Source organism: Aquarana catesbeiana, linkage group LG01 (genome assembly GCF_042186555.1).
Source record: "Aquarana catesbeiana isolate 2022-GZ linkage group LG01, ASM4218655v1, whole genome shotgun sequence".
In the NCBI taxonomy this organism is placed as follows: domain Eukaryota; kingdom Metazoa; phylum Chordata; class Amphibia; order Anura; family Ranidae; genus Aquarana; species Aquarana catesbeiana.
In genome coordinates this window covers 431,555,411-431,579,767 of record NC_133324.1, presented here as the reverse complement: position 1 = coordinate 431,579,767, position 24,357 = coordinate 431,555,411, and the positions used below count along the sequence as shown (strand labels likewise).

Sequence of the window (24,357 nt, the reverse complement as noted above, 5' to 3'; positions counted from 1 at the left end):
CATGTGTTAGAAATATTAAAGAAATTTACAACTTGGTGTAAAAAAAAAAATACATTTTCATTTATTTTCCCCACAATTTCCAAAAACTTGTGGGAAAAAATGACACGTTCAAAAGACTAAATATGCTTTGTATAATATACATTGGGGAGTTTGCTTTCCAAAATGGGGTAATTTTGTGGGTAATTCCATTGTCCTGGTGCTCCAGGGCCTTAAAAAATGTGATAGTTAGTCAGGAAATTAAATGTGTAATTTATGCCTTTAGAATGCTTGACAGTGCTACTTGGATGTTGGGCCTTTGTATGTGGCTAGGCTGTAAAAAAAAAAAAAGTCTCACACATGTGGTATCCCCATACTCAGGAGGAGTAGCAGAATATATTTTAGGGTGTAATTGCAAGTATGCCTATGCCATGTGAGAAATAACTTAATATGACAATTTTGTTAGGAAAAAAAAAATCTTAATTTTCCAAACAATTGTGGGCAAAAAATTGCAACTTCAAGAAAACTCACTATGCCTCTTGCTAAATACATTGGACTGTCATTTTTGCAAAAAGGGGTCATTCAGGGGATATTTGTACTGTCCTGACATTTTAGGGCCCCAAGAACTGAGATAGGCAGTCAGTATATCAGGATTAATCAATTTTCAGTGATACGTTCCATAGCTTGTAGACACTATAACTTTCACAAAAAACAATTATCATACACTTATCAGGATTTGTTTTACCAAAGACATGTAGCAGAATACATTCTGGCCTAAATTTATGACGAAATTTGATTTTATTGGATTTTTTTTAAAACAAAGAAGAAAATATATATATTTTTTAATTTTCCCATTTTTTTGCTTATATTGCAAAAATAAAAAACCCAGCGATGAATAAATACCACCAAAAGAAAGCACTATTTATGAGAAAAAAAATGATAAAAATGTAATTTTGGTACAATGTAGCATGACTGAGTAATTGTCATTCAAAATGTGATAGCGCTGAAAGCTGAAAATTGGGCTGGTTAGGAAGGGCGTGAAAGTGCCCAGTATTGAAGTGGTTAAGAATGTAAATTCAGACTAAAAATGCCTTTTTCTAAAAAAATTGGTTCTACTTAAAAAAAATAATAGGACTTCGTATAATTCCGGTCTTTAATTCCAGACTTTTGCCTGCCTTAGTAGTCGAGATTTCATGAACAGCTGCATTTTGTAACAGGGTCACCTCTATTATAGTGGAACGATAGGCATCAGTTAATGTAACGGTACCTTGGAACAATGGACCAGAAGCTCATTAGGGCTTCCTATGGTCACCAAAAATGTCTTTACTTTTTCCTCTAGCGTGTTTTGTATGGGAAACTTTTATACTATTTAATATGTTTCATACAATATGATCCCTTTGCATCATTCTTAGAATATAACTAATACATTTTTTGTTTTGAAAACTAATAAAATAATAGGAATTATGGGACAGGTTTTGTGAAAATGACAATAGGTTTACAAATTATAGACTGCAGTTACTGTATTCGTGACATTTAGAAGTCAACTAACATGTTAACCAAGATGGATGAAGTAACTTGGTTCTCTGTAGTGGAGTATTTTTCTTTGCTTCTGTACAACTTCCAGTTGACATGACAGCCAAGAAAAGGAGGCATATGCAAAACAAGGACTGCATCACTACTAAAATAAAAGCTTCTTGTCTCTCTTTTTCTATGTATACAGTACATCGGACAGGATGGGACCATGGGTATTTGATACGGATGCATGATGTAACTACAAGCGCTATTTAACAACTCTTTCATTTATGGGGGGGGGGGGGGTCACAACTTTTTGGTAAGCTCCCACTTTTACCATGGTGGTGTGGAGGATTTACGTGTGATGGCACATTTGTTGCCGAAGGCTATAGCAGCACAGGTTTCTGATCCTTTGATATTTGGTTATTGGTATACTTTTATCAATAATGTGGACTTTACATTTTATTTTTTTGGGTGGAAGTATTGTTATTATGTATATATGTTTATTGCACCACTGACTGTTGGTTTTTAGAGCTGAACGTCTACTGCTTTCTGTGAAATCTACCTAAAAGAATTATCCAATCACGCCTTATTAGTTCCAAAAGAAAAAAAAAATAAGAATATCAATAAACTGAAACAGTGTGCCAGAAAACAATAACAAAAACCTACAACAAAGGTGTAATTGAAGTTTAAGTAAAGTCTAGCCTGTCATGTCCCTATTTATTTGAATGGGTGCTGCTCCAAACTGCTATCATTTATTGGAACCATTTCTAAAATACAGTTGTCAAGAAGAGTCATTTCACCTGTCTAGCAGACCTCAGCTTGTGTAGCTTTGATTGCTATGACAAAATAAATCACTCTTTTGTGAGAACACTTGTAAATCGTTTCTTATAAAGGGAACATTTCGCAGAGATCAAGTGCTGCGCTGCTGGTATACGACTTTACAAGCAATGTTGTCACAAGAAATGTGTTATTTACATGAACTTGTGCTCACTACAGAACAGAACAGCTCTATTCAGCTATGTCAAGTTTTCTATTAAAGAGCAGACAAGTCCAACAGCAAGCAACGGTAGCAATACCACGTTGCTGCACTCCATTTAAAACAATTTTGACATTAGCTGTGTAGAGAGTTGTAAACCAGAATTAATCAGATTTCTGTACCTAGTAGTCACACATTTCTGCATACACCCAGGACCAGCAGCTTTTACTAAGCAATGACATAATGAAAGGTGCTGCGGCTGTACGCCTGTAATTGCAGTTCTGAGCAAATGCATCTGTCAGAGGGTGGGTGGGCAGCCGTTCATCTATCCTGTATGCATGTTACTGCTTGGATGTGCGTTACATCCACACAGCCAAGGCATCTGTTTTTGAGGTCACTATGCTGGTTAAAGTGGAGTTCCAACCCAAAAAAAAAAAATAGTAATGTTTTTAAAAAAAAAAAAAATTTGGAGAAAAATTTTTTTTTTTTTACTCACCTCTAAATGCCTGTTGCTAGGGGGTCCCTCGTAGTCTGTCTTCGGTGCCGGGCTCCTGACGTCACTTCCCTCACCGCAGGAAGGGAGATCGCCTCTCTCCCCTCCCTCTTGTCAATCATCTGGGACACGTGACCGGCCCCAGATGATTGCGGGGCCAGTGACAGCGCGTGGCGCGGCTCGCGCATGCGCAGTGGGTGCCCGGCTGTGCCCACATTTAGAATGCCACAACTTACTAAAAATTATGAAAACACTCCCATTAGACCCACTCAGAACAGAGGCACAGAAAAACACACATGGATTTCTTCAGAAAAAGAAATGGTAGGAATCTGCAACAAAGGTTGTTATAGTCCTTGCAATGTACATAGATCACCCAGAGGGTAATGTTTTTTTCTCAACAAAAGTAGAGTTACGCTTTAAATAACAAACATGTCATACTTACCTGCTCTGTGCAGTGGATTTGCACAGAGCAGCCCTGATCATCTTCTTCTCGGGTCCCTCTTCTGTGCTCCTGGACCCTCTCTCCTGTTGAGTGCCCCACAGCAAGCAGCTTGCTATGGGGGCACCCGAGCCGAGCTGCAGCTCCCTGTGTCCATTCAGACATGGAGCTGTGGTTCGCACTGCTCCCTTCCTCTCCCGATTGGCTAACTGACTTTGACAGCAGTGTGAGCCAATAGCGCCGCTGCTGTATTTCAGCGAATCAGGAGAGAGAGTCCCGTATGGCCGAGACACATGTGGACATCGCTGGACACAGATGGGGCTCAGGTAAGTATTAGGAGGGCCAAGGGGGGCAGCTGCACATAGAAGGCTTTTTATCTTAATGCATAGAATGCATTAAGATAAAAAAAAACCTTCTGACTTTACAACTCCTTTAACAACCAGCACATGCTGGCTTCCTTAAAAACAGCAGAAAATGCACCCTGCATACCCCCCTTCCCCCAGATGAGGTAGCGCAGGAGTTTTGTAATCTTTATTAGCCCTCCAGCTCCTCCCGTCCAGCCGCCCCCCCCCCCCCTCCCATTATATCTGATGGTGTCGGCTATTCCACTGTCTCTCTAAGGAGGAGACAGGAGGAGGAGACATTATCACTGGTTGTTAGGGATGCCAGCGGGTTCCAGCTCCTTAACAACCAACAATCAGCTGATGGTAAAGGAGTCGGTACCCTACGGCATTCTTAACAACCAGCTATTCACCAATATGCGCTGTAGTGCAACACATTTAAAAGGCACTATGTGTTTTTTAAAAACGCATTGTACATTTTAGAAGCGCTGCAGTGTGACAGAACCTGTGCTGCAGTGTGAAAGCAGCCTAAGATTGCAGAGATCTTTTTATTTGGTACCATTATAGCAAAACATAGTTCCGCTTTAGGAAAGTTATACTAACTAAATCCATCAATTTGACAGTTTTCCAAGCAGTTACATTTAGGGCATGATGTGAATGATAACCGTCACAGTTGCCTATGCTCTCAATCGAACTGTTAAGCCAATTTATGGCTGGTGTCTATACTGCTCACAATTGCAGCACAATGCAACTGCAGAAACAGGGTCTAAGATGGCAGCTTCCTTGGCTGTAAAGGGTAGTAGGTTTAGTTGTGCTTTAAAAGACTGCAAAAAAGGTAAATTCCTCATTTATGGATAGAGGGTGCAGCCACGCATGACATCAGGCACTTTTTTGTGCACATTGTCATGCTACAGGAATAGGGCAGCCCAATCATTTCAATGGGCTGCCCTCTGTGCGGCAAAGTAGCTCATACATCTTTCTGAGCATCAAGCTTTGCACGATTTGCTGCACTTGTTGTTTATTGTTTTATGCAACAATACACATATGCTTGTCGCATTTGGAATGCTATTAACAATGAATGGCACTGCAAACACAAGTGTCTTTTGTGTGTTCACAAAACACTATAGTGTGAATGTAGCCTTACTTATATGGCAAGCACTGAAGGGAGTCAGAAACCGTTTCCTTAAAAAAAAAAAAAAGAAAATACAACAGGTCAATGTTGCCACAAGCTCTGCAGGGAAGGGAGGGAGCAGTTGGGGCCATGGACATGCCACTTCAACAGATTGTACCATTGGTTTCTCTGGGTCTTGGGATTCAGTTTGAGAGCAGCGGTCCACTCTGTGTAGCAGGAGCGATGACAGCGGCTTTTGTATGAAAAAAGACCGCAAACAGCAGCGATCATAATAGTCATAAAAAGTGCCATAAAAAATTACAACAGCCATTATTTTATTCTCCAGGGTCTTTGCCTTCAGAAAATATATAATGTTTGGGGTTCTAAGTAATTTTCTAGCAATAAAAAGAAGAACGTGTCTGGGATTTGAAGTGGTTTAAGTCACAAACTAATACTGGATAAAACAGAAGAAGGCGACAATTTTCTATAATAAAAACAACCCTATTGTTTGAGAATAAAAACAAGATGGCTCATGTTACACAGATAATTTTTGTGGGGTTTACATCAAACAACTAAAGACATGGATATTTAGTACTTGCAATTGACCACATTTAAAATAGTAGCCTAATTGTAAAAATGCATACTTTTTCAAATAAAACTTAATGCCACCATCCTTTACCTCTATCCCCTACTCCCACCTTCATGTTAACAGCACATATGAATCTATTTTCTTGCATGCATCTTACATTAATTTAGATTATGCAAAGGTATAAGCCACTTTTTACCTTATTCACTTTTTCTGCGCTGCTACCAACTACCACAGAGCAGCCACATGTTTGCAAATGGGAGCTGATGGCACTGTTAAGAAAACACAAAACATACATCATTAAGAATGTGAACTTAAAAAGTGAAGATCTGCTATGTTATAGGGAATATCTAGAAATGTCTTTGTTCCTAAGCAGTACCCTGAAAAATGAACATTTTGTTTTGAATTCCTCCTGATATACAGAAGTGCATATCTAAGTATGCGAGGGTAACTATATGCAATCATAATTATATTGGCACATCAAAACCTGTGCCAATAAAAAAGTCTCCTGAATGGCTGGGTGAAACGTACATTGGGTGGGACATGCAGTGACGTCATTTCTGACCTGTGGAATGCAGGTCTCGGAGGAGGAAGAATTAAGAAGAATTCCGTTGTTTAAAGGCCCAGGATGGTTTTCCATATGCATGCTGTGACTTTTTTGCTGAAAAGCATAAAGTCAATTACATCTGGTGAGTGTGTAGAAGCACAGTGGTTGGCACGGAGCACTTTTGTGGAGCACCGAGAAGCTAGTTTAGGCACGGAGCACGTTATGGAAGAATATTACTTACTGAACTGTTCAGCATTTTTGGGACTGTCATTTTATATTGGCACAGCTTTTGATGTTATACTGTGATATTATAATTGCACTTGGTAATATTTGATTTGATCACTAGACAGTGCTGTCATAAAGGCCGTTTATGTAGCACAAAGGCCATACATTTGTTTTTTGGTGAATAGCAGCAATCATACAAGGGTGTAGTGGGTATTAACTAAACCAAGCCGGGCACATATAGAGTAGATTGTGATTTCACATATTTGATACTGGTTTGACACCCTGGGGTGACAGCGCTGTGTATAAAGTAGCACGTGAGGGTGCCTAGGCATTCCTGAGCCTACAGCTTCATAGCTGTATATCTGAGGTAAGAGATCTAAGGCACTGCTGCCTCTGACTTCTAGTCTCAGGTGATCTGGAGTGCAGTTTGGCAATGTCATTAATGTGCAGCTCACTGTTCTCATTGATAGAGGCTCTGACAACAGGAAGCAAAACTCTGTCTCTACCAAGATGATTTCCTCAACAGCGCAGAACATAATAATTCAGTAATATGGGAAAGATTAGCTTGTAGGGAGACACATGTAATCCTGGTGACAAGTTCTTTGTCCTCAGCCTGCTTCAAAAATTCAATTTTCAATCTTTCTAAATATGCAGCTTTCATTGAAATAATACCAATTGATCCTGCCACAATCTAAGGTGTGACAATTGTCTTTACTTGTGCTTTCCCTGTACCCTGTCACATATGGTCTTGGTAGATATTAAAAACAGCTGTGATGACACAGGTCCACTGTTGTCACTATCAGGAAGCCACTGTAGAGCAAGTGCATGTAAACAGGAAGAGGCTGAAAATGGCTTGACTGAGAGGCAGGGGGAACACTGGAAAGGTAAGAGAGCAAGCACTATCCGACACCACACTGCAGAGGTATTTTATTTACTTGTGACTAGGTAAATAATTGCAATAAAGGCTATGTTCACCTTTAAGGGTGGAACTTGTAACATGTACCAGATCCTGCCTCCTCTTCCCCCCTCCCTGTGACAGTGGGCAGGGGATCCTCTTCCTGCACCTGCTGTCACAATTTAAAAACAGCGTGGCTGTGCAGGGCTTCAAAAATATGTGCATTTATTATTATTTTCTTTTTTTTTTTTATAAAAGATGAACTTATACTTTAAACACTTATTATTCACAGTAGCTCTGTAGGCACTACAAGATAACAGCAACCACTGTGTCTTCAGGTAGCAAAAAGTCGCAGAATGCAGTGACTTCAAGTAGCTCATTACATATTAAATTGTCATCCAATCTGGTGATCTGTATATGCATTCAGCTATGACCTGTTGGTTCAACAGTTAATTACATAATGACAATTGTAAATCATGATTAATTTAATTTTTAGACACAACTAGTAAGGATGCAACACAAGAAAAATTTTATTAAATAATACACATGAAAGTGACCGTAATTTCTCAGAAACATAAGCTAAATGTCTGGTTGTAGATATGTACCCAGCACCAATATAGAACCACTTAGTTATTTTGATAGAGATGTTTTCAAAGATTATATTTAAAAAAAAGCCTAGTTGTGAAGGGAACCTTTCAAACACTACTAACCATGCTTAGCAAGCTTTCTGAATGTACAGATGACCATCAAAGAAGCTATAGTATTTCAGCACATCCAAGAGAGATTGCCAGAGAATGGCAAAAAGTTTCAAGGCAGAAAGAGATTTGTGAACTTGTTAAATATGTAGTCAGAGCACTTAAAGAGCATCCGTGCCTAAAGAGTATGTAAATGCTAAAGATAAATATCTCTTTGGTCTGTTAAATATACCATTAAAAAGTACTTTGTTCTAGCTGTTTGAAAAGTACAAAAAATACCTGTTGATATCTCCAGAAATCATGTGAGCTGATAACTTCCTGTGCTGTCTGCCTTGCACAAGAAAGGGTGAACTAGGCAGGGCTGACACCATTTTCTTAGAAAATCAGAGCCAAAAGTACACTGTGTTGTCGTGTCAAAGAGGAAGGTAGGCGCACACTAGATTTCTGACACATCAACAGTTACTGTTCTGTACTTGCAGCATGTTTAAGTGAATAAAACATGAGGAAAGGTATATGTATTCCAGAGATGTACGGTACATATATCATAGATGAGATATATCATATTTCCTCCTCAGGGCAAAGTTATAGGGTCTGTGTAAAGCCCACTCACCAGCCTTTTACACCCCTCTCCAGTGCTCCCCAACTGGACTCTCATCATAGCTGCCACCAAAATACCCAATGTAAAGCTGGCCAAAAGTTACAATTTTCCTTTATATTTACCTAAACCATATAATATGGAGGTCAAACTTAAACACTTTCAATTTGTATGAAATCCGGCAGGCCCTAGCACTACATAGTTGAAGGTAAATCTAAAGGAAAATTGTATAACATATAGCCAGCCTTAGAGCTTTGAGTGGTGATGGAGCCCCTTCTGTGATGCAACAGTGCTCAGGTCTAGCAACTAGCCGCTAAACCAGAAGACTGCATCGCAGGAGGAAGTCACAGGCTGTTCCATCTTGGAAGACTACAAGAAAAAGACATTATAAGAGATTAGGTGGTGGGCTTTACAAAGGCACTGTCATTACGACCCGAATGAGCAAGGTGACTGTATTTTGTTTAAAACTCCAGCTAAAAGTTTTCCAATGAGTAGAGAAAGTTTAGAAATGGCTTTTTATTGCTGTTGGGGTCCCTGCTGGGGAGATCTTTCATCATTTCCTGTCCTGAATACACAGCAGGAAGTGAGGGGGGAAATGCCACTTTTTATTGTTGACAGTAGAAGCAGTGTTCCCGTTTAGAGATTTCCTCTCACCTTCTGTTTCAGAAACATCAGACAGAAGCACAGGCTGGGGACCCTAGAAGAGGAGGATGGGTGCTGCTCTGTGCAAAAGCATTGCACCGAGCAGGTAAGTATAATATGTTTGTTGTTTTTAAAAAATGTGAGAAATCGCTTTAAAACACATATAGCAGCTGGTAATAGCAGATTCCGGGGGTTGATTTACCAACATTGGAGAGTGTAAAATCTGCTGCAGCTGTGCATAGAAACCAATCAGCCTCAAGATTATTTTGTCAAAGCTTAATTAAAAAAGCTGACGTTAGAAGTTGCACAGCTGCATCAAATTTTGCACTCTCCAATTTTAGTAAATCACTCACTCGGTCACTGAATCACTAAAATGAGATTGTACAACAGTGCTACTAAAAAGGAAGCAAAACAGAACACTGTTAACTGGAAGTAACCAAATGCGATTTACACACAAAAAGAAAAAGTGAAATAGATTTCAAAAATGCTTGCTGCTAATTTGAAGATTAGTGGGGAATCATTTTTAGAAACCAAAAGAAAAAAACTGCTGGATCTGTCAAGCAATCCTGGTGTCATTCTAATGCCGCGTACACACGGCCGGACTTTACGGCAGACTTTGTCCGGCATACTTTTCGACGGACTTTACGGCGGACTTTCCGAATGAACGGACTTGCCTACACACAATCAAAGTCCGACGGATTCGTATGTGATGAGGTACGACCGGACTAAAACAAGGAAGTTCATAGCCAGTAGCCAATAGCTGCCCTAGCGTCGGTTTTTGTCCGTCGGACTAGCATACAGACGAGCAGACTTTTCGACCGGACTCGAGTCCGTTGGACAGATTTGAAACATGTTTCAAATCTAAGTCCGTGAAACTTTTGAGAAAACAAAGTCCGCTGGAGCCCACACACAAGCGAATTGTCCGACGAAATCCGGTATGCCGGACCAAGTATGCCGTAAAGTCCGATCGTGTGTACGCGGCATAATCTTCATTTAAATAATTGAATCTAATGCCATGTACACACGGGTGGACTTTTCGACCAGACTGGTCCAACTGAACGAATCCAGCGGACAATCCGATCGTGTGTGGGCTTCATCGGACCTCCAGCGGACTTTTTCTGTCGAAAATCAGACGGCCTTTAGATTTAGAACATGTTGACTTGAGTCCGATCGAAAAATCTGTTCGTCTGTATGCTAGTCCGACGGACAAAAAAGGACGCTAGGGCAGCTACTGGCTATGAACCTCCCTATTCTAGTTTCAGACGACCGGACTTTCGAACGGACTTAAGTCCGGTCGTTGGCAAGTCCGTCGTAACTCCGACGAAAGTCCGTCGGACGTTTGATGCTCAAAAGTCCGCCCGTGTGTACACGGCATAATAGAAAAAGTATAACTGCTGATCCTATTAGTTGAACCATGGAAAGCCCAATATTGCAAAGTAAGTAAAATTTATAAGCAAAAATATATTTAATATTACTTGCTGAGAAATCCTTCATGGCAGCTGTCACCTATGTCATCATCGTTAAGAACAGTAGTAGCAATCTGAAAAAGAAAAATTTAACATACAATTGTGAGAAATTACCTTTTAGCTTACTATTGTGTTAAATAAAAAGAAGTTAATTTCCTTTTAGCAACTGTAGAAGGCTGAAAAAGGCCAAAGCTGAAATGACTATTGTGGCAATAAATTAGACTAACACATGGAAAACTATGCCTCTTCTTCTCAGCAGAGACCAACAATATTCACGTTTGGCTGACATTATTGATTACAATAGCATTACTCCACAGAGGACTAAAAGAGTATTCTGTATTTGGTGGAAAAGAGCAGAGTTCAGTCCTCTAGAGATGCTGCAGATCTGTACGCTGCATAGATTTCCCCACTGCTGTGACAGTATCCTTTATGCAATGCTAGGATTGTTAAAGCCAAGTTCCAGGCAGATATAAAAGACATAAATGAATGTAGCTTATGTTCATTAACGCATCAATAAATGTATTTTTTAGCCCTTTCGCTGCCAGGGATATTTGTGCATATTTTTTTTTTTTTTTTGCACACGTGTTTAAAGGCTAAGTTCACCCTTTGGGAAAATTTATAAATGCACATATTTTTACAAAAACAAAAATGCGCATTTATTATTTTTGTACAGAAGCCTGCAAAGCACTGCACCTGCAATCAGTAGATGCAACATCAGGCTCCTGCACACTCTCCCTTCAGCTTTCTGCCTGTATCTCCATACAGGCTGTTAAAGCTGGAGAAAGAGTGAGTGGACTGCACTTAACACTAAGTACTACAAGTTTGTCGGCCGCAGTGGAAGACAGGACTTGTAGCTGCTTCATTCACAGATGTCTGTGAATTTATGACATGGCTCTTCGTGCGGAGCACCTTCACAGCTGCAACAAATTTTAAATGCGACAGCGGCTGGGGGGGATCCCCTGCCCACTGCAAGGCTTGATTCACATCTATGCATGTTGCTTTTGAGCGTTTCTACATTGCTTTTTGCAGTGCTTTCTGCATTTCTGTGATTTTGCGGTTATGTTTTGTTGTTAGGCAGATTTGAAAACCCAAATCGCGGCAAAAACGCACTACATGCTTTTCTGCAGCTTTTCCATTGAAATCTATTGAACCAAAAAAAAAAAGCTAAAAAGCAGCGTTTCGCATTTAAAAAAGTCCCTGACCCTTTCCAAAAACACAGAGGCACAAAAATGCACTGATGTGAACATGTTCCATAGGAACCCATGTTAAAAAAATTCCCTGCAATTCTGCAAAAAGCATGAAAAAATGCATTGGTGTGAATGGGGCCTTACAGGGAAAGGGGTTCAGGGGGAGAAGGGGGCTGGAGCTGGACCCTTAAATATGGGTGCAACATGTTCCTTGACGTAAACTTATCCTTCAAAAGATCATTTTTGGTCCAAAGATTAAGCAAAACTCCAAACATATATTTTTTCCGAAAGCAGACACATTAGAGAATAAACTAGTGGTAGTGTTAGCAAAACAGTTTATGAAATGCAAAATTCCAGGTAAAAATACACTAAAGTCAATTTTGGGGCATATAAAAGCAATTAATTACAAAATTTTCGCTAAAATAGAAATGAGGTTGAGCAGAGTAAATAGATATCGAATACGTCACGCCGTATAATTGTGTGCGCCCAGGAAACAGCGACAAACTTCAGTACCCTATAAATTCCCGCTGGATAGAGAGTGATGCTCAACTTGTCTCTTCAGAACTCCCCATAGGTGTTGGATTGGGCTCAGATCAGGAGACATACTTGGCCACTGAATCACTTTCACCCTGTTCTTCTTCAGAAATGCAACAGTGGCTTTTTGGATCATTGTCACGTTGGAAAAGTACACGATGACCAAGGGCACGCAGTGATGGTATCATCTTATCTTTCAATATAGAGCAGTATATCTGTGAAATTATGATACCATCAATGAAATGTAGTTCCCCGACACCAGCAGCACTCATACAGCCCAACATGAGGGACACTGCCACCACCATGTTGTACTGTAGGCACCATGTATTTTTTTTGTACTCTTCACCTTTGTGACGCCCTACAGTTTTGAAGCAATTAGTTGCAAAAATATTTATCTTGGTCTCATCACTCTTTTCAGCATGGGCCCTGGCAAATTCTAGGTGGCCTTTTTTACACAGGCTTTAGGAGAAGTTTACTTCGTGGATAACAGCCATGTACACCTCTGCAGTGTACATCGTATTTTGTCACCGGAAACAATCACCCCAGTTTGGCTTTCTACTTCTTTAGCCAACTGCAGTGAACTTGCATGGTGATTTTCTTCAACCCTTCTCATCAGAAGACGCTCCTGTCGAGTCGTTATCTTCCATGGATAGCCTGGACATCTCTGTGATATGGTTGCAGTTCCATATTTTTAATTTTTTTGTATTACTTTTGCTACAGTATTCTCTGACTGATAAGCAAAGCTTTGCTGATCTTCTTGTAACCTTCACCTTTCTTGTGTAAAGAAATGATGTTCTCTTTCTCATTCCTTGCGACATTTCTCTTCCATATGGTGCCATTGCTGACAGCATGAAATGGGAAGAGGTTTCTTTGTAAGGCTTGTACATGGGACATATTTACAACCTCTCCTGAACGATTTAACTTGACAGATAGTAATCCACGTTTAAAACGTCCGTTTTGCTGCCTTTACATGCCGCATTTAGCCGCATTTTTTTTTTTTTAAATAGCCAAAAATGAAAAATGCCTGTAAACAAAACGTGGCTAAATGGGAGTTACTGCGTTTAGTCATGTTTGGCGTCGGAAACTTCGGCGTCTGAACTAATTTTTTTGCCTTCAAAGAAAAGGCTATAAACGAAACTGCCTAAAAACGACATTAAACAAACCTGTGTACATGTACACATAAGATAACATTGGATGAGTTCAGGGGCAGTTGAAAAAAGCATCCAACTGCCTCTGAACGTCTGTTTACCAGCAGCAGTGTACATGAGACCTTAAAGAGGAACTGCAGTCTGCTCACATAATTTGTAATAAAAACATCTTTGCCATTCTGTAGCTTCCCTCCAAGCATATTATTTTATATATACTGTGATTCTTCACTTGCCAAATATACTACAGAAATCTCCCTCTACTGAATCTGACTGTATCCTTTTTAACTGTGGGCAGCTGAAGATGCTGCCTGTTCACTTCCTGGATTTACACAGACACATCTGCAGCTTTCATTGGCCCTCTTATGACTCACCCCCTCCCTTCCTGGGAAACTCACTAGAGTGAGAGAGAAAGAGAGCTGATGTCATAAGCCTAGGCTAATGACCAGACAAGAAACAGGAAGTGGGCTGTATAAGGAATTTACTGGCAGAAAAAAAATGTTTAACTATCCAAGAGTTAAAACAGCAAAGATAGAAGATTTTAGGCTGGGTTCACACTTGTACAACAAACGCTCCAACATTGGGAGCTCATGTCGCATGACGTGTGAAAATCAATGCTTCCCTATGAGAGCCGTCTTAACTGGTCGGACACAAGTCGGTCCGACTTTGAAAATGCTCCCTGCACTACTTTGGTCTGACCTTGATCCTACTTCAGCCCATTGAATATCACTGAAGTCGGATTAAAGTCAGATCGCCGTCTTTAACGGATCCGCCTTTGGCATGCGACTGATGCTCTAAAGATCTTGAAGGGGAACTCCACGTCCAAAAAAAACAAAACAAAACACATCGACATGGGTTCCCCCTCCAAGACCATACCAGGCCCTTCAGTCTGACATGAAAAAAATGGCGTAGGGTTCCCCCCAAAATCCATGCCAGACCCTTATCCGAGCACACGGCCGGCAGGTCAGGAAAGGGGGTGGGGACGAGTGAGCGCCCCCCCTCCACCTGAACTGTACCAGGCTGCATGCCCTCAACATGGGGGGTGGGTGCTTTGAGGCAGGGGGAGCTCTGCGACAACCCTGGCTGGTGGTTGTTGGGGTCTGTGGGCGAGGGGTTTGTTAAAGGGGGGCCCCCAGATCCCAGGCTGCCCCCCATGTGAATGGGTATTGGGTACATATTACCCCTACCTATTCACCAAAATGGCAGTGAAATGTAAAAAAAAAAAACACACAGGTTTTTGACAATTCCTTTATTAAATAGCAGTTTCTCCCGATGCTGTTCTCTCCACTGCCGTCTTCCCAGATGCCTTCTCTCGCTGCCTCCTTCTTCCTTGCCGCCGTTTACCCGCTAAAAAAAAAAAAAAAAAAAAAAAAGCCGCTGTTTTTCAGTTGCTGTCTTCCTCCATTGTGTTGTTGTCCGCTGTCTGGCATCTGTTATATAGCCATATGGCGTGGCTATCCAATGACTTTACCCGGAGAGCCCACCCCTGTGACATCACAGGGGGTGGGCTCTCCAGGTGATGTCGTCTGATGGGCACACTCCATGGCTATATAACAGATGCCAGACAGCGAACAACACAACGGAGAAAGCTGGCAACTGAAGAACAGCGGCTTTTTAATTTTTTTTAGCGGGTAACCAGCGCTGAGGAAGAAGGCGGCAGTTGGAGAGAAGGCAATCAAGGGAGATGGTGGCGGGAGGGGAAGACGGCGGTGAGAGAGAAGGCACCAGGAGAGACGGCGGGAAGAGACAGCAGAGGGAATGATTAAGCACAAGATGTATGTGTGAAACACATCTACGTGACCACAGTTTGGTGTCTTTGGTGTTATCTTTGTGAAACAAAATAAAAGGCAATCGGAAGTCCTGGATGTTCAACCATTTCTTTCTTCTTTCCAGCGTCCGGAAGAGACAGCGGCTGGAAGAGACAGCCGCGGAGAGGGTGGCACTGGGAGAAGACAGAGCTATTAATAAAGGTATTATCAAAAACCGGTTCCTTTTTTTTTACATTTTACTGCCTTTTTGGTGAATGGGTAGGGGGTATTATGCACCCGATACCCATTTACATGGGGGGCCCGGTATCTCAGGGCCCCCTTGTTAAAGGGGGCCCCCAGATTCTGCTAAGTTCACCGCCCACAGACCCCGACAACCACCGACCAGGGTTGTCAGGAAGAGGCCTTGTCCTCATCAACATCGACAAGGTCCTTTGGGGTGGGCACAGAGCCCCTCTTGCCCCAAAGCACCCCCCCATGTTGAGGGCATGCGGCCTGGCATGGTTCAGAAGGGGGGATGCTCGCTTGTCCCCACCCTTTCCTGACCTGTCGGACTGCATGCTCGGATAAGGGTGTGGTATGAATTGTGGGGGGGGGGAACCCCACGCCATTTTTAAAAAAATGTTGGCGTGGGGGGTCCCCTCCGAATCAATAATAGACCCGAAGGGCCTGGTATGGACCTGGGGGGGGCCACGCTGTTTTTTTTTACATTCAGCTGTCAGCGGGGAACCTGATGACTCATCAGTTGTTAAGGACACGGCAGCCGGCTTCCCGGCCCCCTCCTTAGCAACCTATATACATTGTGTTCAACCTCTTCCTGATGAGCTGCCGCGCAGTTGTGACTCCGCGTCGGTTCGCCTTTTGACCACTGGGGGGGTGCGCGCACATGCCCACGGCACGACGTCGGAGCCGATGCGTGTGCCCAGCGGTCGCTCCACACAGAGACAGAACGGAGATCCGTCATGTAAACAGACAGAGAGATCTCCGTGTTGTCAGGGGTGAGGAGACCGATCGTTGTTCATACTAAGTAAGAACATTGATCGGTCTCCTCACCCAGTCAGTCCCCTCCCCCCACAGTTAAAATCACTCCCTAGGGAACAGTTAACCCCTTCCCTGCCAGTGACATTTACAGAGTAATCAGTGCATTTTTATAGCTTTCACTTTTTTAATAATGGTAAACAGGACAGAGAGGGTGAATCCCCCTGATGGGAGCACAGACAGCAAAAGAAACATAAAAGGCATTCTAATCCCTCTCCACTCTGTTCACAACTGGACACGAAAAAAGCGTTGCCCTAATTAGGTTCCATGCACAAAGTCGCTCTGGACGTCAGATTGCTGGCAGGAAAAGGGCGCTTTAAAAACGCGATTTTGGAGTTTTGCATTGGCGTCAATACGCGTTTAGCCGTGCTAGCTTTTAGCCTCGTTTCCCTGCCTCTATTCAAAATCAATGGTTCCCTATGGGAGCCCATTGATTTGAATAGAAGTCGCACCACAAGTCGGATCACGATGATGCGACTTGTGTGCTGAGGATGTTGAAGGGGAACCCCTGCCAAAATGAGAAAAAATCGGCGTGGGTCCCCCCCCCCCCGGGCAATACCAGACCGTAAAATCTGGTATGGATTTTAAGTAGTAACCCCTACGCCGAAAAATGGAGTGGGGTCCCCCCAAAATCCATACCAGACCCTTATCTGAGCACGCAGCCTGGCAGATCAGGATGGGGGGGGGGGGGTTGATGAGCGAGCCCCCCCCCCCCCCGGACCATACCAGGCAACAGGCCCATACATGGGGTCGTGGGTGCTTTGGGGCAAGGGCCTCTTCCAGAAAACCCTGGCCGGTGGATGTTGGAGTCTGCGGCGGATGCTTATCGGAATCTGGAGCCCCCTTTAACAAGTTCGTTCCCCCTATCCTGACCTGCCGGGCTGCGTGCTTGGATAAGGGTCTGGTATGGATTTTGGGGGGACCCCACGCCATTTTTTTTGCCATGCGGGGTTCCCCTTAAAATCTATACCAGACCGAAGGGTCTGGTATCGTTCTGGGGGGGAACCCCATGCCAATTTTGTTTCATTTTTGCAAGGGTTCCCTTTCAACATCCTCAGCACACCAGTCACACCGCAAGTGAGATCATCATGATCCGATTTCTAGTGCGACTTCTATTCAAATCAACAGGCTCCCATAGGGAACCATTGATTTTGAATAGAGGCAGAGAAAAGCCTGACAAGGCTGAACGCTCTGTTTACAGCGTTAAACCACGTTTAACAGCCTTTACCGGCATCTGGCGTTTTTAGGACTGCCCTTGAACGCGATCTTAAGGCGTTCAGACAATAGCCCATAAAACACCCGTGCTGATAAACGTCCATGTGTGGGACACATAGCATAACAGAGGGGAGTTTATGGGCTGTTAAAAAAAACCAAAAAAAAAAACCGCCCAAACTCCCAAAAATGTCGATTTATGAGCTTCAGTGTGCATGGAGCCTTATACTTTAAAGCCATATTACCTCCATTGGGATTTTGTATTTCTGTCTGACCAGTTCCAAGAATTATTCAACCCTGCCAGAGTGTGTTTGTGAAATGGTCCTTTTGGGGAGGGGGGGCTGGTTACCGATTTTGACAGATACCCGCTCCCAATTCCGCTTCGATCACCTTAGGCAATTGCAAGTTCTCCTTTCCTTCTCCCTCCCAAAGTTTTCTTTGATGCGACAGGTCTGAGAAGACTTCGGGACCAGTTATAGAGCGCAGCGCTGCTTGCGCATGAGCAGTGGGCGCCTGGCTCTGAAGCCGCAAGCTGTCAGCCGGGTGCCCATAGTGAAGATGTTGGCGAGGGAGGACACAGGGAAAACACTACTGGGGTGAGTGCACCGCTGGACCATGGGACAGGTGATTGGGTGTTTAATAAAAGTCAGCAGCTACTTTAGAGCCTGGAGCTCCACTTTAAGAAACACAGGTTTAAGCACACCTTTATGCAGCAACACAGGTTGATCACCTCCCTGCCCTGAGCCTGTGATTTGACAGTGAAAGAACAGCAACAGACTAACGAGCCAGTCCTTCTGGTCTCATGCAGGACGCCTAACTGGCCAAGTTCTTTCTCTCCCTCTCTGAGACAGAGTGTGGATGTGTAAGTTTTTAAAATAAATACATAACCACATTTATTGGTAGTTTTGTTTATATCTGCCTGGAGTTCAGCTTTATTCACAGTATTCTGCATAGATCTATATCTATATACACACACACACTATATCATTTTATTTTTTTTTCTTTCACATTAATCTGCCCATACTGGTTCTCCTATTCTCCACATAAGCCATTCCATTTACCATGTCTTTATGCATTATGTTAAAGCTCAACTCCGGGCAGTGTGGGGGGCAATTTTATTTATCTTATCCGCAAAGTAAAAGGACACAAGCTCAATTTTCATTGACCCTGAAACACTGGAAAAACTTTGCTGGGCATGCCCCCCTAGGCATACTCCTAATACCCCTCACCACTCTGTGAGTCCTTAGCAAGCAATGCAAAGTAACACAGGAACAGTGGGGAGGGTGGTCTGTGTCCTGTACTATCCTTCAAGATATGCAATTTACAGGCAAGGCAAAATTCCATTTATCTTCATTGTACAGTACAAGAAACTGGATATTCATAGACCTTGTGATGTCGCCAAGCAACAGAAGGATGAACAGGACAAACAGGACAGTGTTAAAGAGGAAGTAAACCCTGATGGGTTTTACTTCCTCTTTTGCTCGCTGCTGCACCCTGCAAATGAAAAGCATAATAGGCTAGTATGCATCGCTAGTATGAATCCAGCGATGTCCCCTGTGTGGGCAGCATCCATCTTCTGGCCCTCTTCCTTCCGGGCCGCGGACTCCGGCTCTGTTATTCACCGGCGCCGCGTGACGTCACTCCCGCGCATTCGCACAGGAGCCGCGATTAACGGCATAGGCTAGGGAAGAAACAGCACTTAATTTCGTTTCTTCCCCGCACATGCGCCGTTGGAATTTCCAGCAGACTACAAGTGATGTATCTCCTAAACGGCGCATGTATAGGAGATATTTCCACTACCTATAGGTAAGCCTTATTCTAGGCTTACCTATAGGTAGAAGTCCAAAAAGTGGGTTTACAACCACTTTAATAGGCCCAACAAACCAAACAAAAGGGTCAAATATCCAACTCAGTGTGGACCCAAAAGGACTCTGTGGCTGATGCCTGCATTTGTAGAGGCCTGTGCATCAACCTGGTAAAACTTTGAGAAAGTATAAGCCGAACACCAATTGGTAGCCTTACAAAGCTGCAACAGAAGCTTGCTGTCAGAAAGCCCAGGAAACCCCAACCGGTCACTGCAAGCAAAATGGGATGATTGCAGGGACATGGATGTACTGTATATATACACATCGCGGCTTTGAATTGGTTTACTGGGATTATGGCTGAAGATATCAGCCATTACCCCGGTATTGTTATTTTTACAGCTGGTGGCTGGCTTTCTTATTAGAGCATTCTGAGCAGCTTATGAGCCACTGGAATGCTTCTGAAAGCATTTTAACAGCTCATGAGCTGCTCAGAATGCTTTCATGAGAAAACCAGTGCATCCCCTCCTCCCACTGCTCGCCGTGTTTCTTGGGCTCACCCAAGAAAAGGTGCAGCCAGCTAGTCCCAGAGGTGATCAAAGAGTAGATCCTCTTTGACCTTGGAGGACCGCAGCAACGTCACTTCTGGTCTAGGCTTTTTAAAGCAAAAGATCAATTGCTTTTTGGATCTTTTGTTTTAAAAAGGTAAAAATTTTACCTTAATAATTTTATATATTTTTATGTTGTAATAGGAATAAAAGTGATCAAACGAAAAAAAATGTAAATTCAAAAAGTGACAGTGTAAAAAATAAAATAAAAAAGTAAAATAAATAAGAAAAAAAAAAAAGTAAGCGCCTCCATCCCCATGCAAGTCGTGCACACATATGTAAATGGTATTTGTGCAACACATGTGAGGTATCACTGCGAACATTAGAGTGAGAACAACAATTCTAGTGCTAGACCCCTGTAATTCTAAATAGGCAACCTATAAAGGCGTTTAAAGCATCACCTATGGAGATTTTTAAGTACTGTAGTTTGTCACCATTCCACATGCGTGCGCAATTTTAAAGCGTAAGGTGTTGGGTATCTATTTACTTGACGTAACATCACCTTTCACATTTAAAAAAAAAAGGGGTATATATTGTGCTTTGTTTTTTTTTCTAATTCATTAACCACTTAAGGACCGCCTCACGCCGATGTACGTCGGCAAGGCGGCACGGGCAGGCAGAATCACGTACATATACGTGATCTGCCTCCCGCGGGTGGGGGGTCCGATCGGACCCCCCCCCCCGGTGCCCGAGGCGGTCCTCTTTTGTCCCCCGGCGATCGGAGGTGAGGGGGAGGCCATCCATTCGTGGCCCCCCCCTTGCGATCGCCGCCGGCCAATCAGAACATTCCTTTGCTGCTGTATACTAAAGGAAATGATGTCATCTCTCCTCAGCTCGGTATTTTCCGTTCCGGCGCCAAGGAGAGAAGACATCAATGTGAGTGCACAATCACACACACACACTCAGTAGAACATGCCAGGCACACAAAACACCCCCGATCGCCCCCCGATCACCCCTCCCCCCCCTGTCACACTGACACCAAGCAGTTTTTTTTTTTTTTTCTGATTACTGCATGGTGTCAGTTTGTGACAGTTACTGTGGTAGGGCAGTTAGGTCCAGGGTACCCCCCTAACAAAGTTTTAACCCCTTGATCACCCCCTGTCGCCAAGCGATCATTTTTCTGATCGCTGTATTAGTGTCACTGGTGACGTTAGTTAGGGACGTAAATATTTAGGTTCGCCGTCAGCGTTTTATAGCGACAGGGACCCCCATATACTACCTAATAAATGTTTTAACCCCTTGATTGCCCCCTAGTTAACCCTTTCACCACTGATCACCATATAAGTGTTACGGGTGACGCTGGTTAGTTCGTTTATTTTTTATAGTGTCAGGGCACCCGCCGTTTATTACCGAATAAAGGTTTAGCCCCCTGATCGCCGGGGGGTGATATGCGTCGCCCTAGACAGTGTCAGATTAGCGCCAGTACCGCTAACACCCACGCACGCAGCATACGCCTCCCTTAGTGGTATAGTATCTGTACCGATCAATATCTGATCCAATCAGATCTATACTAGCGTCCCCAGCAGTTTAGGGTTCCCAAAAACGCCGTGTTAGCAGGATCAGCCCAGATACCTGCTAGCACCTGCGTTTTGCCACTCCGCCCGGCCAAGCCCAGCCCACCCAAGTGCAGTATCGATCGATCACTGTCACTTACAAAACGCATAACTGCAGCGTTCGCAGAGTCAGGCCTGATCCCTGCGATCGCTAACAGTTTTTTTGGTAGCATTTTGGTGAACTGGCAAGCACCAGCGGCCTAGTACACCCCGGTCGTAGTCAAACCAGCACTGCAGTAACACTTGGTGACGTGGCGAGTCCCATAAATGCAGTTCAGTCTGGTGAGGTGGCAAGCACAAGTAGAGTTCCGCTGCCACCAAAAAGACAAACACAGGCCCGTCGTGCCCATCATGCCCTTCCTGCTGCATTCGCCAATCCTAATTGGGAACTCACCACTTCTGCAGCGCCCGTACTTCCCCCATTCACATCCCCAACCAAATGCAGTCGGCTGCATGAGAGGCATTTTCTTTATGTCCTCCCGAGTACCCCTACCCAACGAACCCCCCCAAAAAATATGTTGTGTCTGCAGCAAGCGCGGATATAGGCGTGACACCCACTATTATTGTCCCTCCTTTCCTGACAATCCTGGTCTTTGCATTGGTGAATGTTTTGAACGCTACCATTCACTAGTTGAGTATTAGCGTAGGGTACAGCATTGCACAGACTAGGCACACTTTCACAGGGTCTCCCAAGATGCCATCGCATTTTGAGAGACCCGAACCTGGAACCCGTTACAGTTATAAAAGTTAGTTACAAAAAAAAAGTGTAAAAAAAAAAAATATATATATATATATAAAATAAAATAAAAAATAGTTGTCGTTTTATTGTTCTCTCTCTCTATTGTTCTGCTCTTTTTTACTGTATTCTATTCTGCAATGTTTTATTGTTATTATGTTTTACCATGTTTGCTTTTCAGGTATGCAATTTTTTATACTTTAACGTTTACTGTGTTTTATTGTTAACCATTTTTTTGTCTTCAGGTACGCCATTCACGACTGAGTGGTTATACCAGAATGATGCCTGCAGGTTTAGGTATCATCTTGGTATCATTCTTTTCAGCCAGCTGTCGGCTTTCATGTAAAAGCAATCCTAGCAGCTAATTAGCCTCTAGACTGCTTTTACAAGCAGTGGGAGGGAATGCCCCCCCCTCCACCACCACCGTCTTCCGTGTTTTTCTCTGGCTCTCCTGTCTCAACAGGGAACCTGAGAATGCAGCCGGTGATTCAGCCAGCTGACCATAGAGCTGATCAGAGACCAGAGTGGCTCCAAACATCTCTATGGCCTAAGAAACCGGAAGCTACGAGCATTTCATGACTTAGATTTCGCCGGATGTAAACAGCGCCATTGGGAAATTGGGAAAGCATTTTATCACACCGATCTTGGTGTGGTCAGATGCTTTGAGGGCAGAGGAGAGATCTAGGGTCTAATAGACCCCAATTTTTTCAAAAAAGAGTACCTGTCACTACCTATTGCTATCATGGGGGATATTTACATTCCCTGAGATAACAATAAAAATGATTAAAAAAAAAAAAATGAAAGGAACAGTTTAAAAATAAGATAAAAAAGCAAAAAAATAATAAAGAAAAAAAAAAAAAAAAAGCACCTCTGCCCCCCCCTGCTCTCGCGCAAAGGCAAATGCAAGCGTCGGTCTGGCGTCAAACGTAATTAGCAATTGCACCATGCATGTGAGGTGTCACCGCGAACGTCAGATAGAGTGCAGTAATTTTAGCAGTAGACCTCCTCTGTAAATCTAAAGTGTTAACCTGTAAAGGCTTTTAAAAATGTATTTAGTTTGTCGCCACTGCACGTTTGTGCGCAATTTTAAAGCATGTCATGTTTGGTATCCATGTACTCGGTCTAAAATCATCTTTTTTATTTCATCAAACATTTGGGCAATATAGTGTGTTTTAGTGCATTAAAATTTTAAAAAGTGTGTTTTTTCCCCAAAAAATGCGTTTGAAAAATCGCTGCGCAAATACTGTGTGAAAAAAAAAAATGAAACACCCACCATTTTAATCTGTAGGGCATTTGCTTTAAAAAAATATATAATGTTTGGGGGTTCAAAGTAATTTTCTTGCAAAAAAAAATAATTTTTTCATGTAAACAAAAAGTGTCAGAAAGGGCTTTGTCTTCAAGTGGTTAGAAGAGTGGGTGATGTGTGACATAAGCTTCTAAATGTTGTGCATAAAATGCCAGGACAGTTCAAAACCCTCCCAAATGACCCCATTTTGGAAAGTAGATACCCCAAGCTATTTGCTGAGAGTCATGTCGAGTCCATGGAATATTTTATATTGTGACACAAGTTGCGGGAAAGAGACAAATTTTTTTTTTTTTTTTTGCACAAAGTTGTCACTAAATGATATATTGCTCAAACATGCCATGGGAATATGTGAAATTATACCCCAAAATACATTCTGCTGCTTCTCCTGAGTACGGAGATACCACATGTGTGAGACTTTTTGAGAGCTCAGCCGCGTACGGGACCCCGAAAACCAATCACCGCCTTCAGGCTTTCTAAGGGCGTAAATTTTTGATTTCACTCTTCAAATGCCTATCACAGTTTCGGAGGCCATGGAATGCCCAGGTGGCACAAAACCCCCCCAAATGACCCCATTTTGGAAAGTAGACACCCCAAGCTATTTGCTGAGAGGTATAGTGAGTATTTTGCAGACCTCAATTTTTGTCACAAAGTTTTGAAAATTGAAAAAAGAAAAAAAAAAGTTTTTTCTTGTCTTCATTTTCAAAAACAAATGAGAGCTGCAAAATACTCACCATGCCTCTCAGCAAATAGCTTGGGGTGTCTACTTTCCAAAATGGGGTCATTTGGGGGGGGGGGGGGGTTTGTGCCACCTGGGCATTCCATGGCCTCTAAAACTGTGATAGGCAGTGAAGAGCGAAATCAAAAATTTACACCGTTAGAAATCCTGAAGGCGGTGATTGGTTTTCGGGGCCCTGTACGCAGCTAGGCTCCCAAAAAGTCCCACACATGTGGTATCCCCATACTCAGGA

At 42.9% G+C, this 24,357-nt stretch overlaps 1 protein-coding gene across 3 annotated transcripts in view; it reads right to left on the bottom strand.

Annotated features, from left to right (window-relative positions):
- C9orf72 (C9orf72-SMCR8 complex subunit) overlaps positions 1-24,357 on the bottom strand; it is a 99,880-nt gene that overhangs the window by 22,297 nt on the left and 53,226 nt on the right. For all 3 annotated transcript variants that reach the window (XM_073635860.1, XM_073635864.1, XM_073635865.1), the window contains exons 4-5: positions 10,512-10,576; positions 5,637-5,709 (exon numbers count right to left, since the gene is read on the bottom strand). In XM_073635860.1, the coding sequence (XP_073491961.1) occupies positions 5,637-5,709; positions 10,512-10,576 (138 nt within the window). The remainder of the gene's footprint in view (positions 1-5,636; positions 5,710-10,511; positions 10,577-24,357) is intronic.